This window comes from Perca flavescens, chromosome 6 (assembly GCF_004354835.1).
Source record: "Perca flavescens isolate YP-PL-M2 chromosome 6, PFLA_1.0, whole genome shotgun sequence".
In the NCBI taxonomy this organism is placed as follows: domain Eukaryota; kingdom Metazoa; phylum Chordata; class Actinopteri; order Perciformes; family Percidae; genus Perca; species Perca flavescens.
The window spans coordinates 28,720,045-28,739,398 of record NC_041336.1 but is presented as its reverse complement, the minus strand read 5'-3'; the positions used below and the strand labels follow the sequence as shown (position 1 = coordinate 28,739,398).

Sequence of the window (19,354 nt, the reverse complement as noted above, 5' to 3'; positions counted from 1 at the left end):
CAAGCTGAACACAACATATGGTCTACATGTAGGGGGTACAAGGTAGTGGGGATATGACTGCACTCTTGCACTACTGGGTATTTATAGGCTCCTGGTTACCTACATTAACTTCCAATTAGGATTATTTGTACAGCTGAAACGATAAGGAAGGTGTAATAAACGCTGTTTCTTTTACCTTTAATTCAGGAGGAGAGTTAACTAGGAGCAACATATTTGTCTTTTTAAGAAAGCCCTGGGAGCAGTTAAGGTGAAGAGAACATTTTCACACATTAAGGTGTAACTACTACTGAAATGTTTGGATTGCTTTCGGACTGCGGCAAGCTTTTGTCAATATTAAATGCCTTTAAAATGGATTATTCTCTTTCCTAAATAAATAATAGCATATGTATTTAGTGTTTCAACCAGAATATTAAATGTACCATAACCTTTGAAGTTTGTCTTTATTCCATGTGGTATACAAATACCATATGTATGTATATTTTTAAGTTCTCACCCTTTTGAAATACAATGTAAACTCAGCGTATATGACACAAAGATTCTCAAAAGACACACAAATGATATTCTTTGGATTAGCATATCATTTGTTTGCGTGGAAGGTTTTAATGTGTTGTTTTTTTTTTTTTTTTTACAGATTGGAATCTCACAATTTTGACAAGGAATCAAAATCAGATTAGTATCACTTCTCTTATTGTGGTCGGGCAGGGTTAAATTGGATTGAATTATGAATTAGCTTGAGACTAATGCAATTTAAAGTGGGCTGTGCAATAGATAATTAGCAGATCACTCCTTAGACACCAACATGAAACCTCCCTACACCTGATGAGAGGAACACGACCATTCGCTGGCTATCACTGGTGTTGACTTCTCAATTTCAACTCTCAACACGAAAACTCATCGGCTGTTGTGCAAACTAAACCGTATTTCTCCTAAGCATTTATTTCTAAATAAATATGAAACACTTTTAAAAAGCCAGCAGGTCCTGAACTTACCTGAGGCTGAATGAATTCTGTTTCTGGCCTTATAATAATATGTACATTAAACATACATTAAGTACATATTTGTTTCCGTATTTATGGTTTCTTTATTCCATACTAATGTTTAATATGTTTGTTTAATGCACCAACAGCCAAGGCAAATTCCTTGTAAGTGTTACTTACTTGGCAATAAATCCTTTTCCGATTCTGATTAGCACTAGTTTAACACTAACATACACACACTTAAATACTTGACTAGGGTTACACTAATCAGTAAACAGTGGAAACATACGAGACCTTCAGTTTGAATGTTCAGATCTTTAATGATTTGACCACCCTCTGTCTCCAAACAGACTTCACTTGTAACATAGCAAAGCCTTTGTTCCACTCCTTGCCTTGTCAATTTCGCTGCTTTCCAGTTTAGAAACTTATCCTTTCTTTTGTCTTAAATATTTTTTTTTTATTTTATTAGTCCTTGTAACTCACCCACAGATGTCGCATTTGTACTCTCTCATGCCGAGGTGTCTCTTCACGTGGTTCCTGGCGTCTCCCAGCTGAGCCGTTGCAAAGTTGCAGATCGTACACATGAAGGGCTTGGATCCTGCAAAACAAAGTACGGAGAGAGAGAGTTCAGATCCAACAATAACATTATGTTTGAAAGAAAGAGGTGGCAATTTTAATAAAACATGACTATATACCCGCTGGGAAGAAATCAGATTTTACATTACAGATCATTTTTCAATGCCAGGCATGTAAGACTGTTATTAGTTCTGTGCTAAGACTTCAACCTACTTCACAGCCCCAAAATGACTTCAGAATTATAAAAAAAAAAAAAAAAATCAGATGCCCTTACTAAAGTCCCCATAAAAACTACAGTCACACTCCAAGTGCATCTTCTTTCACTCCCTATCTATCCTTGTCACTCTCCTTCATCCCTTACCTACTCTTCCTTTGCCTGTGGAAGCGTAAATTGGATTCCAAAGGTCAGGGCGAATACGTAAATCAATTCTGTGTGCGCTCACTAACTCCCATTCCATCATTAAAGCGCTAATCACTCTGGCGGGCTTCTCTGGGAGGTTTCTCCCTAATTATTGTCATTAATAAGTGCAGGGGGCGGGGTAGCGTTTGAGAGAGTGGCAGAGCCTCTGCCTGCCATCCGTCATTTAAGAGCAGAGCTGCGAGGGCTGATGCCTGTGCTGTCTTTGTGACGCACAAACATCTCCTAGCTCAAGTTAAAAGAGGGAAGCGGGTCCTTCAGAATTGGGCATCTAAAATGGTTGTTTATGTTGGACAAAATCACTTGTTCATATGGTTTAACAAATAATGGCAGACTCTAAATTAAGCAAAATAATTCGATAAAGCCTAAACATCATTACAAAACTTAAACATATGCATTTGGCAAAATATAATGGATATTTTGTTTGGCAGGCAGGGCCAGATTCAGGCCAGCATCACACAGTGCGACACTCCAATCTAAGTGGCAGCATGCCTGGTATATCCACGTACGCATCTTTGAGCAAACCCTCACCCTCTCGCAGTGAATATCCCAAGACGTTCTACAATATTTATTCCAGGGGCAGCCGCTGATTTGATTAAGCACTTTGTGTAGATTACTAATTCGTTCATACATGGTTCACTTGCTGTGAGCTGGAAGTACGACACATCGAATTTTAAGCCGGTAACGAAGATTGAAAGGCAGGCCTGTGCTAACAAGGCTCATAAACACAGGGGGCGGGGGGCGGGGGGGTCCACACAGGGGCAACAGCAAAGCCAGCTTCTTCATTTCACAAGTCCCTACAGTATAATACACACACACACAAACACACAGATTACTACACAGTCACAAAGGCACACACACACACAAACAAATAAGACAGATTAACACATAAAATCCCTATACATAACTACACTTTCACACTTAAAAAACATTTCATTTCAACACAATCATCAACGCCCGTAAACAAAAAAAAAGGCAGAAATACACACTGACACAACAAAGGCACACACACACACGAACAAATAAGACAGATAAACACATAAAATCCCTATACATACCTACACTTTCACACACTTAAAAAACATTTCATTTCAACACAATCATCAACACCCGTAAACAAAAAAAGGCAGAAATACACACTGACACCACGCCCACCATCACACCTACACATACCTACATCCAGATTCCGGACCCCACACCTCACACCTATGCATGTGCATACTGACACACACATTAAATTCACAAGACATAACCACCCATGGACAAACAGAAGGAGAGACAATCATTCTCACTCACGCACGCAACCTAAAATTGAGGTGAGAGAGAGGCGTGTGGTGAGCCGATTTGTCCAGATGGCTGGCTGAGTATGAGACATGGCAGAAAGGAGAGAGATGTAACGTCCCTTAGTTCCCACATCTTATCACATTAATACTCCACCACTCCACTTAAACAGCCTCCGTGAAACTGAAATTGACCATTAATGCGGTGTCATGTTAAATTAATATTGCCATCCACATAGGAGCGATGTGGCTCCCTCACATATGGGACAGGGAATGACTAATTCATTTCCTGAGAGGAAGAGAAGAACACCAAGTAACACACACACACACACACACACACACACACACACACACACACACACACACACACACACACACACACACACACACACAGAGAGAAAGAGAACAACACATTACATGGTAATTTCATATAAATACATTTCTGCTTTAAGTTTTTTCTTTTTTTGTACAACCAGCTAGCACTTCAGAGTGTCTGGCTTTTCAGCTGCGGGTTGGCTGCAGCTCTACCGCACCGTTTATGCAGCATACACTGTATAAATGATCATAATCAGTCACACACAGGGTTACAGATAACCAGTTAAAATGTATTTTCATCTGTCACATTGTTTTCAATCTCTGTAGCCTTACCAATATATCTACTTTACCTTACAGTGAGTGGATAAGAACATGGTTAATGCATTGCCACGTGATTCTATATGTGGAAACTTCACCTGTGCACATCACCACAAACGTGTGAAGAATGTACTGTAACTGCAACTTGGAGGGGAGGAGAGAGAGAGAAAAGCATCTCTCCAGCCTCGCAAGCACAAAGTTTCACAGCCACAGTCTTCAGTAAATAAAAGCAACAAACTTTTAAAATATGCAGCTCTATAAAAGAAGCACTCCAGCGTTTAAGTGGGGACTCACCAAATACACATTAAAAGAGAATTGTTAAAATTGAAGCAGCAGAGTCCGATTCTGACTTTTAGTCCCCCTAATATGGGTCAAGCTCCAAAAACACTGAATCCTTTATTTCCCATAATGCAATGTGAACTTTCATTAGGTACCCTGCCGTCTAAATGCTCACTTCTTTCAAACGTCACTTTCTGTCAAAGACAGTCTTAAGGCCAACTCGAGACAAACTTGATGACATCAACAGGGATAATTCTTTCTAGAGCTGAAAAAGACATTATACTGTATAACGGTGTCCACAAGCTAATAGGTGTTCCTCATAATGAACAAACTGAACTTCCTGTGTGGAATAGTTAGAGAAAGGTTACAGATGAGTTATCATACTGGTCTCCATAGTGGCGCACACCTGTTCATCAACTATCAGTTGGGAATGTATGTATGGCTCGGTTGGCACTGATGGCTCATTAGTAGAATGAAACACATTTTTAAGCTGCCTGACTTTGTGTACTTCTGCTTAACTTTGGTATAGCACTGTAAGAAACTGAAGTCTCAGCTAGCTAAAGACTAAGCGAACCCTGCTCCCTTTTCTTAGGTTCAAAAAAAAATCCCAACAGCTGTTTACACCCTTATTTTGGAAAAAGGGCTACACCCATTAAGTCCCATATACATATGACTATTCTAATGTAGAGAGAAGGGGAGATGTACTGAAAGTCTTTTTTTTTTTTTTTTTTTTTACTGTCCTGGGATCCACCTTCCTGGGACTTCTCAGTCTGTCAATAACACTGTCTCTAATCTCTTTTTATTGGGTCTGAAATGTCCTTGTTGGTGCTGAAAAATCTCCTTTAATTTAACATTCCTTTAACAAGCCTTGTTTGCTGTCCGACCCATTCCAATTCCAGTTATGTGCCCAGGATAGGTATGTGGAGAAGACCACAATCATCATAAACATCCTTGCTGCAAAATCATCTGGACGCCAGGCAGCCCTCTTTATATTTTGTAACTCTAAACATTTTGTCTTATTCCTCTAGATCCATGGTCTGCAGAAATACGTCTGGAAGGACACTATGGTTCAATGGTGTTTATGCAGCCGGTGTAGAGGTGTAAGTGGATACCCCGTTTGGTGAGGTGGAAATTGTGGCTCTGCACACCTTGAGGAAGAGCTGCAGGCCAGTGTCCCTGGGGGGATAGGAGAGGGCGAAAGCCGAAATGGGAAAAACTGCTCGTGTTCGAGTTAAAAGCAGCTGTTCAGTTTTGGTCACCACCATTGTCACTGGGGTTTACCGTCCCTACTGTCCTCTTTAGTGTCTGTCGGGAAAGACTTGTTGTCTTCATGAAGTATTGCCAGTTCCCCCGACAGAGCTCTAGAGAGACGGGTTTTACTCCACTGACTCCTTGTGGTCCTGTGCCAGCTCATACAAAGACTTGTGAAGCCTGGGGACTTCCCTCTGCGCACAGTGTTTCACCAGTCCCTCCACTGCCTGCATGGCGACCACTGCAGCAGCAGGAGGAGGCGCTGGCATGGAAAAACAGCAATTCCACCTGGAGCTGTAAATACTTCAGTCTTGTCCCAGTCTACTTTTTCTTTTCACTCTTGACTCCACCTTTACAAATACATGCTTTACTGCATCTGGTCCTTCTTCGTCAAAATTCCATGCACTGATTTAGTTTGATGGTTATGGTTAGTATAGAACTCAGATATCATCCTTAAAAACCCCTTTGGCATTGTATTTATATTATATTGTATACTCTTTTTTGCAATGTTGGTCTACCTACCCCTTTTGGGTCTGGATCTGGTTGTAAAATGGATTTGACTACAAATAAAATAAAATAAATATAATACTGTATATAGGTTACAAGTGCCATCCACTTTTAATTAAGGACCTCCCTCATCACAGTGTCTCTGGGGGTCAGGCATTGCTATCAGTGGAGATTATAATGTCCCATGTTGCTCTACACATGCCTTTAAATGCTTCTATACTTGATAGAACATCAAATCCTGGAGGAAACACTACTGTATATGTTTGTAAGTTCTACAAATGTAATTTTTAGTTTTTCTACAAACACACATCACATCCTGCGTGCAAACATGCTCGCAGGGCATGTGTGTCCATTACTTTAGGGCTCAGTCTGAGGTCAGACAGCTCACTCCAGTGAAAAAGTGACCAATTTACCTCAAAATGCAAATTCGAGCTGTACCCTCATTGGCAAAATGCAAGCATGTGTACACGTTTCCTTTAAGGGACAAATTGACAAATCTGTGTGCAGCCTCCCACTACGTCTCCTGATTTCACTGATTAATCAAGTGAATAAAAACTAGGTCTTAATTAAAAGGATCTGGATGTGCTCCCAGCCCAGAAACTGGCAGACCCCCACCATGCAGCGCCACAGCCCCACTAGCAAACTCCAAGAATAAATGACCACCATATAAAAAGGTGAATATTTCACTGTAATGAGGGAACTTAGCAATAATAACAACTGGCATATGTTGTCAAAATGAAGAGAAATAGGTGCTTTCCACAAATAAGAACAGTAAAATTGAAGTAATCTCATAAACAAGAACATAACTCAATTGAATATAAGGAGGTAAACCTAAAAAACAAAGTAGTCATCACAGAATGTGCCCTTGACTTGAAGACATATGTGTCAAAGCTTTCATTTTCTTAAGTAACACTAAGTAAGTGACCTCAAAACTCAAGATTTATGACACAGGGTAGAATTATGAATACATATAGACTATTCGTTAATAAGAAGAAAGTGGTGGCTTAACATTAATCATCAGGATTTTAACCTCCAATCCTTACAGCTTTAAGCAATCGGATTTTAGCAGAAGGCAATCTGACTTTGGTCACAAGGTGACTGGCATACATACTACACAAAAAGGACAAAACCTGTGTCCTTAAAGTGGAATTATTCCTATGACCCAGCAAATACATTGGTTATCCCTCTACTGGAGTAACAACAGCCCATTGCATTTATGGACATATGATGACATAATCAGCACAGTGTTTTAAGTGCTTCACCAGGACTCAGGGAGGACACTGAGGGAATATTATCTCTTATCTCTTTTCAAACCGACCACTGTCACTGAGCCTGAAAGTGGAAACAATTCCCATTCCATCTCCCATACAACGGACACAAACACATACAATCATGTACACACATGGCAAGCACAGAGCATGGACTTCAATTAAGGTGCAATTAAGGTTTGGGCTTAAAAGGGGGATGAGCCATAGGAGGCAGAGAAGGGCATTTATTGATGGCGCCCTCACATCTCGTTCCTGCATTAAGTTGATTTTAAAAGCAATTAATAGACATGGTCAGGGAAAAGTAATGGAGCACCCTATGTTCTTATCCAATCCAATCCAATCCAATCCACTTTATTTCTATAGCACATTTTACAAACACAAAGTTTCCAAAGTGCTGCACAGAAGACTCAGAACATAAAAATATATATAAAATATATTAAGAATAAAAGAAAGAATAAACACCACAGTGGACCACATAACTCACACAGAGTTAAAAGCCAAAGAATAAAAGTGTGTCTTTAACCTGCCGGACATTTCCCAGCCGAAGCCCTGACCAACGCAGCCCTGCTTTGCATTATAAATGACAAGATAAATCTTAATGGATTGAGGATAATCAGCTAGCCATGAAGGCTGACATATACACACGTTCGCGAGGCGAACAGGCGCTCACACGCGTATACACAAACACGGACGTGCAGACACAAGGGAAATTAAAGGCTTTGAATACGTCTGCATTGATTATTTTAAATTATTAGCCCACCTCTCTTTGGACCTCCAATGCTTTTAGCCTAAGCTTTAACACATTTACAGAGACTTATTGACTATAATTACAACTGAGTCTTGGTAATGGACACATCAATTATGAGTCGCACATGTCTCTGACCAAGCGTTGCTCAGGGAATCCCAATCTAGGGTCCATTAGCGTCTCTCCTGCTGGTCTGAAGCTCAATCAGTCTTTACCTTCACCTCTACCGAAACAGCTATTACCTGGCTGCAATAGATAGTAGCCTTAACATTAGCTGGAGATGCCAAAGAAGAGGCTGTGTCTCCCCACTCAATACGGTTCTACCTAAAAACAAAGGCCCAAGAGCTGTGCATCTACAGAGATTTTTTTGTTGTTGGTAAAACTTGAGAGTTCAAGTGCTCATGAGGCATTAAAAAGGCCTCATATCAGTCATAAGAGGTTAAATAATGTATGCAGCAACTGTAAAGTTGCACTTAAGTTTTTGTTGTATTTCTACATTTTTCTGATCAAAAAATCGTATTTCTAGTCCAAATTAGTTTATAAATTGCATCACAATGCATTGGTAATATGTGATACCAAGTAACTAATTCTAATATTTGCAGGGAGATAAGATAAAAAAAAAGCAATATCAATACAAAAATATACACCTTGCCTATACTGTGTTGTCATGTAGCGCTTTAACAAATTCTTGAACCCTTGTGTTGTCTTGCACCGTCCTCCCAGGTCAAAACTGAAAACCTTTCTCTAGGTCTCTTTTTCGACACGTTTGGCGCTTTGTCAATGTTTTTGGCTCTTTTTGTCGTTGTTACGTTTAATGCTTATTTTCACCACCATGTATAAACACCACTAACACCAACTTATTACCACTACTTTTACAATTATTTTTGGAATTCATGGTCAATAATAATCATATCTAATTCTTGAGTTAACTAAGCAGAAATTCTGAATGATTTAGACTAATGTTAGAGGAAGGATAATCACAGAAGGGTATATGTCAACGTTCAGTGAGGATACGGTTTCGAAACATAATTTAAATGCTAAAAAATTTAATAAAACAACCCAAATTCAGTGAAAGTAGAGATTCAATCTTTTGTAGTTCTTGCGAAGCGCTTTGTATGGAATCATCCATGTTATTTTTGGGCAAACAAAATTAGGTAGTTAAAAATAAAGCCATGTTTCTGATATAGAAATTTAGAAAACGGGTCAAATTCGACCCGAAGACAAAACAAGGGTTAAACTGTACATAAACTGAGGAATAATAACTTTGACCTGCTTTTACACATCCTACTGACTGCAGTGGTGTGTGTGTATATGTAAAAGAGGAAGAGTGTGTGAGCAAATACAGCACGATACATACCGGTGTGTGTGCGAATGTGTGCCAGGAAGGCCATGGAGTTGCTGCTCTTGCACACCTTGCCACAGTATTTGCACACGCTGCCCTGGTTCTCCTCGCGCTCGCGGTTGATCTGCTCCGTGTCCTCCACCACGTACTTGTTGACCTCCCTCAGAAGCTCCTCGTGTTTCTCCTTGATGTGGAGGAACAGGTCCTGCTCCAACTCGAAGCGGTCGGTGCATTTCACGCACTTGAAGCTGGCGCCCCCTTCGGGCAGCTCCTCCACGCTGTTCTGCTCGTTGCGGAGGTGGGCGGCGCTGGTCAGGTGCTGGTGCAGGTTGCTCTCGGTGTAGAAAGACTTGCCGCACACCAGGCAGTGGAAATGCTTCTCCTTGGTCGGATGCTTCATCGAGATGTGGACGTTGAGGCCGCTGATGCCGTCGGCCATGAAGCCGCAGTCCTCGCAGCGGATGCGAGAGCCGCTTCCTTTGGCTTCCTTTCCCCCCATTAATTCCTTGCGCGTGAGCTTCTTGATGAACGCGGAGGTGGGGGGCAGGAAGCTGGAGGGCATCGATGTTCCTCCAGTCAGACATATCACAGCAGCCTCGCCCTCTAGAGCCAGACCTTCCTGCAGCTCGTGCTCAGCAAGGGCCTTCGTGGATACAATGCAAGCATCAAAGGGAAGGGCTTTGGACATCTGCGTATCTGAATGAGGGCTGTCACTTTTCGCATCTGTAATCATCGGTTCTTCGTCTGCTTGTTCGCCCCCTTCCTCCTGGTTTTCTCGCTGTGCGGGCTGATCCACTGCAGGCTGAAGTTCTGCTGGAGCCGGCTGGGGCTCGCACGGCGCTGGCCGCCCAATTGTCTCGCTGGGTGGCTCTGGTTCGCCACTACCGGAAGACGTAACACTCTCTGCTTGGTTCTCAGCAGCACTGCCGGCCACACTGGCCACAGCATCAGCAGGCTCTGCGGCGACCGAGGGTGCGGCTGTATTCTGACTTTCCATCGCTTGGCAGTTATCGGAACAAGAGTCGGACTCTTCTGTGGAGCTATGGGGTTCACATTCGGGGTTAGAGTTTGCCCCCACAAGCTCTATGACCTCCTTCAGCTCCAATGGGCGTGCCAAAGCTTTTTGTCCCTCACTCGCGGTTCCTAGCGGTTCCAGGTATTTCTGGCTTTTCTGTTTGTGCTTTTCTGTGTTGGCATGGCGAGACATTTCCCTGCTTGTTACAGCGTAGTAGCTACATGCTAGACACACATACTCAAAATCTTTGGTGTGCTTTCTCTTGACGTGAAGATGGAGCGAAGGGATTGATTGAGCTACAAAATCGCAATGGCTACAAGCATTAACAGAGTCATATTTACTTTTTTTCAGGCTTGGGTCTGACCGAGTTTGCTCTTCTCCACTGCGTTCTTTGGAGGCTGGGATGTCAGATTCCGGTTCTTTGTCGGTGGTCTGCGAGGCTGCGTTTGGTTCCTCGGCTTGTGCGTTTGCGGGTTCCTGTGGTGATACGCTTGTTTGATTGTCGACTTGGTTCTTATCTGCGCACTCTTGTGCACGCCGAACATGTTTCTTGGTGAAACAGTGGCGATCCATGTCTCCTTTGGTCACGCAGCTGTAGTTGCACAGAGTGCAGTTGTAGCCGTACTCCTTGCTGTGTTTGCGGCGGACATGGACACTGAGGTTAGCAGCGTTGGACACTACCAGGCCACAGTATCCACAAGTGGTCGTGGACCCATGCTTTGTTCTTCCTCTTTTCTTTTTGGGAGACTCAAGCTCAGCGTCTTCCTCGTCAACCAACGCAGCATTGGCCGCCTCCTCCTGATCTCCTTTTGCCAAAGCGGTTAGCCCTTCTCCACTAGTCACCTGAGCCATATCATCTACGTTAGCACCATCTCCAGCACCGTCTCTACTTACTGTCTCAACGTAGACTTCAAATGAGGAAGACTCTGTGCTTTTCTCCCCTCTCTGCTGCTGCACGTGCCTATCTGAGGACAGGTGAGTATCCATCCACTCAGATGTGGCCGAAAAGAAGTTACACAATTTGCAACGGTACCACTCCTGGCTCGGGTGTTTGATTCGAGCATGGCTCTCCAGCAACGCAGAGGTGCTAACCCTAAAATCACAGTTCGCACACTTGAGCTGGAACCTGCTGAGCCCACGTTTAGCTGCCACTCGAGTTGGAGTAGCCTTCAGAGTGCTGCCAGGATCCTCAGCTTCCTTTTTGTCATCCATGTTCTCACCAGCATCAACTAAAAAAAGTTTCAAACAAACACTTTAAGGCTCTTTGCAACCACTTTAAACAATTCAGTTAAAAGAATGTGTGCAATTGTAACTTTGAACATTACATGCAGATATAGTGAAATAAGACATAGCATTGCCTCTTTCTATATTTAAAATAAAATGAACACCTAATACCAATAATATATTTAGTGGCAAATCCGCCAAATCCGGGGTTTTTTTTTAGGTAGGATTAACATGAAATGCTTGGGACTTCAAATCTATCAATATTTTAATAGAATCTTTCTTATTCAAATATTCACGAAACTATCTAACATCTTTAGAATAAACATGTACTCAGTGTGTGGCTGGATTTCAACCGACTGAACTGGAGAAAGGCATATACTCACATGTGTATGGGGTGTCTTTGGTGTGGTATCTCTGGACATGCACATCTAGAGGGGACTTGTCCCTAAACTCTTGTCCACAGTAGTTGCAGGAATATATCATTTTAGGTTTTGGGGTTCGCTTGCTTACTCTTCTTTCTTGCGTAGAGATGCCCTCCTCTGGATCTGCCTGCTGTTTGTCTGAAACTGTTTCCTTTTTAGTTAAACTACTTGTGTTCATGGCGTTGTCACTGGCTGCTGATCTCAGCTCATCAAGGTCAGACTCCTGGTTTTGTTCGACTTCAGCAGCACCGTCTGTCTTCAGGTCAACTTCCTGTTGGATTTTAGCTGGATTCACGTCAGAGATATTTTCAGCTGGCTTTGCAGCTCTATTCTTTGAGTTTTTTCCATGCTTTCTTGCATAGTGAATTTTCAGTGATCTTGGACATTTGGCTGAGAAGCCACAAACTGTGCAGAGGTTATCCCCGTCTTCAGGTACAACTTCGACTTCAACTTTATTTAGAGAGTCCGGCTGCAGCCTCTCAGTAAGTTCCTCATCTGCTTCATCAGGTTTGGCAGTCCGACTGGATGAGTCTCTTTCAGTGTCCTCCATTTCCAAATCATCTGGCTTCACCTTCCCACTGGTGTCATCTTCGGGCACTTTGTTCTCAACAGCCTCCTTTCCTGATAGCAATGTTTTATCCATATCATATACTGCTATATCTATATAACACTGAAGTTGTTCGCTATCAACAGAGGTGGATCAAACTCCTGGAAAGAAAAAAACAGAAGTTGTGTTTAGCATTTTCAATTGTCTGAAACACAATTTAGTGAATGGAAGAACATTCTGGAAACAAGTAAAGTCCATTTGCCACAAACTGTGTAATTAAACAAAAGCTTCTGAAAAGTGATCAAACCTTCAACAACACTATACGCCTTAACACAAGTAAATGTCGCCATCTAGTGCTTCCAGGCCCAAATTGTTTGGTTAAAAACATGCCAGCGTGAGAGTTGGCTGTTGCTGCTTATTTAAATCGGAAAAACAAGCCCACTTAAGTCACTGTCATTTAACAGAGCATACATATGGTATTGCTGGTTTGAGAATCATTACTAAATGCACGTAGGCATGATTGAGAAGAGCTAGAGTTATTGCCACAATTAGATCAGTAAAGTATATGTTAACATTTAATAATAACAACCATATTTCTGTTTTACTTTTACACAGTTGCAAGTCTTAACATGTATTTTTCGGGGCATTTTCAATGTAGGCTAATTTTACAGTGGCCAAGACAGCTCCTTGCACTGCAACTTTTCTATTTGCTTGTAATTTTTGTATTTAGAGCATATTTCTTTTTGCCACATGTATACTCAAACTTTAATTTGCTTGTGTGTATATGTGTTTTACTTATTTGCAGCTTTCATAAACAACATAATACATTGTTTGTATAAAATATAGGAGACATCTCGAGTACACAACGCTATAAGAGAGTAGGGCTGCACAATTAATCGCAATTTTATCGAAATCGCAATATGGACTAGTGCAATAGCCAAATCGCAGGGGAGGGGGCGCAATATTTGTTTAAGGAAAAATATGTGTTTAACCATTTTGAATGAAGTATTGTGGGGCTGCAGAGACGTCCTAACCCTACAAATCCCATCCTACAGACTAGAAAAGAAAGAAAAACATCTTTGTTTAGTACAGATTCCTGCAAAAATCCCACTACATGACTATAGTACATTTGTATTTGCGTTTCAATGAAAATGAGAATGATACAAAAAAATGTATCGTTCCCTCCAACATCGTGAATCATATCGCAATCACAACATCAGTCAAAAATAATTGCAATTTGACATTTTCCTCATATCGTGCAGCCCTATAAGCGAGACTACATCTTGAACAACAAATATTATGTTTAGCCCATTTTCCACAATTCATGTGTAAACTCTAACAAGTGCTCATCTTATCTACATTCATCCTTTGTTATTTATAATCTATAATGAATACTGTCCTTCACCTATATATTTACGTGTGGTCATGCCCATAGACTGTTTAAAAAAAAAAAAGGCCATGCCTTGTTTGTGCTTACACACCTCAGTCTATTGCTATATAGGACCCTTAAAAGTTGATTTTCAGGGCTCAGTTAAGGTCAGCCAATGACCACTTTATTTCAATGTCCAACGTTGAGAGCGGGTTTATTAAGCTCAATACCGCCATCCACTGTGTACTTTTGGTAGAATAGGACTACAGGATTTAAAGGAGGAAGCCAATATGAAGTTGTGTATTTGGTCTCTCCCGTTGAGCAGCTAGATTGAACGCAGAAATTACTTATTGTGAATTATTAAGGGTCGTAATTCGTGTCGAACTTATGTTTCCAGGTGTATAATTGGAAAATCATCACGTTCCATCTAAACAGCGGAGAACGGATAGTGAGCAGAAGGCTATGGTGTCGGTTAGAACCGCATTCAGAGACGGACAACGAATACGGTCTGCCTCCGGTACCACTCCGTCGTCATTTAACAAGACTTGGAACACAACATAGCCAAGTTGTCGACTCGCTAACCTGCTTACTCTATCAAACGTTAGATAAATTGTCCCCGGTTTCACTAGATTTAAAGTCATATTAAGTTAGCCGACATGTTTAGACTGCTCTTTGGAAACTCCAACGACGACGCAAACCGTCCAATGTTGCAGGGTAAAACCATAGACAGTATAGGGTAAAACACTGCGTGAAAACTCTTTTACATGGCGTAAATGGCTCTCGCACCTGCATACAAATCAGGTGAAGTTGTTGTGGATACTGACTGCTGGCTGTGGCTACCGCGGCTAACTTGCTAATGCTAACTAGCGACATGTTTCTCAAACGTATTTCGAGATACACAGTACGTCCAATTAAATTACAACATCAGCTGTGTAGTCCAATCAAAGCGCGACAAAGGCGGGTCTAGATCGTTCCATGGCTTGGAAAACGACGGCAGCACAGAGGCCCAAAAAGGAGGCTAACATCGACCTCTGAAACAGTGCTTTATTTGGCAGAAACAGTGCTAGAAAACACCACAGAGAGTCGTCTATCGTTTCAGTAAAAGCAGCTCAAGTAATGATTAGGCAATACAGTCAGACCTCAATAGAACTTACCTCTTGTTATACGACTATTTCCACTGTCCGCGCTTTTTGCTGCTAGACACAAATGGCGTACCGTAGCGTGAGCCATGCGTCACACGAGAAGACGGCCTCGCTCTTTTTTTTTTTTTTTCGATCAGCTGATTAGTCACATGATGCATTCCAGTTCTGTAGGAAAAAGGAAAAAGTAATGGCAACATGTTGAACATGCATTGAAATTGGTCATATTTCAAAGACTCGGTGGAGAATGCCAAGACGGCACGGGTGGACATTTGAAAGCTTTCATAGCTGCTGCTCAGCATTATAACTCTTACAACCCACCCCAGCCCATGGAAAGTAATGCATTTAGGGCCATGTTTTACAGCAAAGTAGGCTACACGACGAGCCAGGCGGAGCATCGTGCATAGATATAGGGGAAGTGATTTCACAATTTGCGGCTCTTGAATTTGGAAATTTCTATTTTTCTATACAATGGTATTGCTTTTGTTACTTAAAGAAGGCTATTAACCGGATGACTGACTGACAACGATTCATTTAGTACCCATCTTGAAGCTGAGGTGAAGTTTTCTTGTGAGGATTACCATTAAAATATTGTTAAAATAAATAAAAATCTGTAGGTAAAACTATTTTCTTCACAAGAGAACTCAACAGTTAGCCGACATATATAAACTTAAACCCGTAAATACGGTGCTATAGTTTTTAATAGTGTACATGTAAATGTCTGCGTTCCTTTCTTATACCTGTCTGAACGTCATTGAAGTGTTATGGTAGGCCTATCATGAGAAATATTGTTTCATTATTCTATTTATCTAAAGCAGGTTCAGCATGTGCAGAGACAGTGCATATTTTTTTTTCAAATGGTCAGCCTGTGATGAATCACCACTTCTATTTGACATCCAGTGTTCGCTTTATGGAAAGACTGAAGATGGATTAATGCACGGGCATTAATTGATTAAGTAGTCTGACAGGTCAGGAGGTGATAAATGATACCTCCTGCAATGAATACACAGTTTACTTTGCAATAATTTTCTTTAATTCATCACGGTCAAAATTATATGACATGGATGGTTGGAAAACACATACCCCCCTCCTCCCCTATCCCACATTTTTCATTAGGATTCATCATTCATTTTTCTCCATTAGTTGTCTATTAAAAGAGAGGAGGCTGGCTTTGGTGGACACTTCCTCAGTCCTTTCTCTTTTTTTAGCCGTCGTGCTTCTTGTAAAGTTTTGCCCTGAAATCAACAGACAGTCCCCCTTAAATGTAGGATTCCTTTGTTAAAGTTGTTTTCAACCAGTTAACTATATTTCCAGATCCATCCAGATATGTATAAATATATATATGAGAGAGAAAGAGAGACATTAATGGTTCTAAATATATATTTCTGTCATTCATATTTTCTTTTCTGCCTAAACAATAATCTCATTCTTTCCCTGAAGCTGAGCATATAAAAATAGTTTCATTAAAGCAAGATTTCACTTTTTTACATTATAAAAGGTCACTTTCTTAAATAAAATAGAGTTCAGAGCATTTAGTGTTAATTAATATATGACATTTTTATATACATTAGACACCTATTACAGTAGTCTATATAAAAGGTACTTCTATGCTCTTTGAAAGTAGCTACTAAGGCCAGACCAGTTAAGCCTACCACGTTTTGTATTGTTCTTAATATCCACAGTCATTTCATCATAGGCTAGTAGCCATCCTGTATTAGATGCTATATCAACCTTGGCATGTACAGACACAGCCATGGCACTGTCTCCCAGCATTGCATTGTAAAATTGTTCACAGAAAACATTTTATTGGATATGTAAAAGGAATTATCTCTACAACATTAGTTTTAATCATCTTGGAAACGAAGAATTATTGTCTGAATTATTAATAAATCTCCTCAAAAAGATAATGAAGATACCAAGTTACAAAAACAATCTACAGTATGCATACATAAACACAAGTGTATGTACATTTCCATATATTACTGTATATATGTAAAAGGATATATATATATATATTACAAGGATGTGAGCTATGTGTATGTGTGTGTACACACACATACACATAGCTCACATCTTTGTAACTATTTCCAAGTGATGGTCTATAAAACCCTGCACCTATGGTCCACCCACACAGGTGTTTTCAATTTGTTGCCTAATTAGTCCTCTTCTCAGGACTGTTTGATTGGTCTTCTGTGTCATAATAGGCCTACTAAAAGCACAGGTGTAACCAACAACATTAACGATGGCGCCGCATTATTCATGCGTTAAGCCGTGACGGTGGGCTATACCAGGACCCTGAAACAGAAACTGCTAAATGAAAATCAGTCATCATTAATTTTTATTATTTACACCTGAGCTTTTCTTACTGTGACAAGTCCAAATGTCTTCTGTTTAAATGGCCTATCGACCTGTCCCTGACTTGAGTTAGACTATAGTGTACGTCTTAGGCTAGAATAAAATTACACCTCAATCATTCTTATTAAGCAGTTTGGTTACCTGAAGTAACTTTAGACCTGTGTGTCAAATATATATATATATATACATATATATATACATATATAAATATATATATACATATACAGTATACAGCAGAACATGATCACTATGAGTGGGAAACAGTGTTGTGTTGTACCAATATAGTTGTAGAGCCTGCCTTCCATAAAGCACATTAACCATCTGGGAGATATTGTGGTAGGCCCCCACTCCCACACATGATTCCTCCAACTGGCTCCCACAGTCACTTCAAAGAAATGGATACCCTAAGTGGTTATTCAGTTGGAAGAAGCAGCTTGTAGGCAACATTATTAAATAGACCGGCCCTGTAGTCTCTCTCAATAGGAATGATGTTCTAGCTTCAAATGTCTCCAATATTCCCCCACTTTACTTTAGACATTTGTATGTGTGTGCTTTAGTCTGCTGAGCCTGTGTTCACTCTACCTGAGGCTGCCTATTGAAGAGAGATGGGATGTAATACTATAATTGCGTCTGTAAGCAGTCAAAAAAAAGTGCTGCCGCGAGGGACTAAACACTAAACATACTGTGAGGCGTAAGTGCGGGCGTGTGGTCAACAGAAACCATTCGCTCCCAGGCTCACGCCCTCTCTGTCAAAGTCCAAAAACCAGGTGAACAGGTGAAGCAAACAAATATTATGTTATGACTTCCAACCAAACCCGGTGAACACGCCCACCACTTCCAATATCAGTGCATAATATAGAATAGAACAGAATAGAATACACTTTATTGTTCCCGAGGGGAAATTTGTCTTAGGCATAGTGCTACAATCTGTTACATCACAGCACAAACATGTAACAGAAATCAACATAAAATCTACATAAACATAAGATCAATGAAATGTCTTAGAACATAAAAGAAGGACACATATGACTTTACAGACAATACCACATCTTAAATAGTAATTGTAATAATTAAAGTGCGAAGTACAAAAAGTGCTGGTGTATTTATTGCACTTTTGCTCTGTTGTGCTAAGATAATTAGACAAATATATAATAATCAATGCACAATATAAATGAGACCATAATCAAAAATACAGGAGAAAAATGTGGCTGAGGCTGGATTTATTAAGAAAATTGTTGTGCCAATGTGCTCTGTGGTTTTTCATTGAGTTTGCGGCTGCCATCTGTGTGTATTCAGCGCCTAATTTACTAGGCTACTGCAGCAGCTCATTACGCAGTGAGCTCCTGAACTGATCCTGGTACTGCCCTCCAGACGCACCCTGCGAGTGAACGAGAGCATTTCAACGCAGGTCAGAGGTGGGATTTCTATGAGATCACTCGCTCAGAAAAAGAAAAATATCATACCGGTGATCTTGATTACAAAATATTTACTTTGGGCAACTCCACCTGAGAAAAAAACCTACTATTACTCAAAATATTATTCCTAAAATTATGATGTTATAATCTATAACATACATCTGATAAACACAGCACATGTGTAGGTTAAACTGCAAATCTGGCTCGGACTTCTTCAGCTGCATAAATTTCATTATAGCCTAACATATAACTTCAAACCACCAGAGGGAGCAATCAGCACATTTATCACACTTCAGCCACAGCTTCACTGTGTGTGTGTGTGTGTGTGTGTGTGTGTGTGTGTGTGTGTGTGTGTGTGTGTGCGCGCGGTGCCATGGCAACCGCCGAGACACATCTCACACAAAACGGTCTGCTAAAAGACTCTTGCCAAAAGTGATAATGCTGTAATAGTGTGTCAGGGAAAAGAAGTAAAGGAAGAAAGAGAAATTACAGCACAGTGATACCAAGTAAGGAAGCTTTTGTCTAAATTTACAGAACCAGCCAACATTATACTTTAAATAGACTTCTTTTTACAGAAGGGTTCACAGAAACG

General features: G+C 40.8%; 1 protein-coding gene across 2 annotated transcripts in view; it reads right to left on the bottom strand.

Moving 5' to 3' along the window:
* The window catches only part of znf407 (zinc finger protein 407), a 151,732-nt gene extending 136,630 nt beyond the window's left edge, over nucleotides 1-15,102 (bottom strand). Inside the window, exons 1-4 of one of the 2 annotated variants that reach the window (XM_028581420.1) lie at nucleotides 15,008-15,102; nucleotides 11,899-12,645; nucleotides 9,292-11,520; nucleotides 1,461-1,575 (exon numbers count right to left, since the gene is read on the bottom strand). In XM_028581420.1, the coding sequence (XP_028437221.1) occupies nucleotides 1,461-1,575; nucleotides 9,292-11,520; nucleotides 11,899-12,580 (3,026 nt within the window). In that variant the 5' untranslated portion in view covers nucleotides 12,581-12,645; nucleotides 15,008-15,102. Of the gene's footprint in view, nucleotides 1-1,460; nucleotides 1,576-9,291; nucleotides 11,521-11,898; nucleotides 12,646-14,639; nucleotides 14,711-15,007 lie in introns of those variants that run through there. The other variant, XM_028581421.1, reaches the window with a different exon arrangement.
* Nucleotides 15,103-19,354: the final 4,252 nt, after the last annotated feature.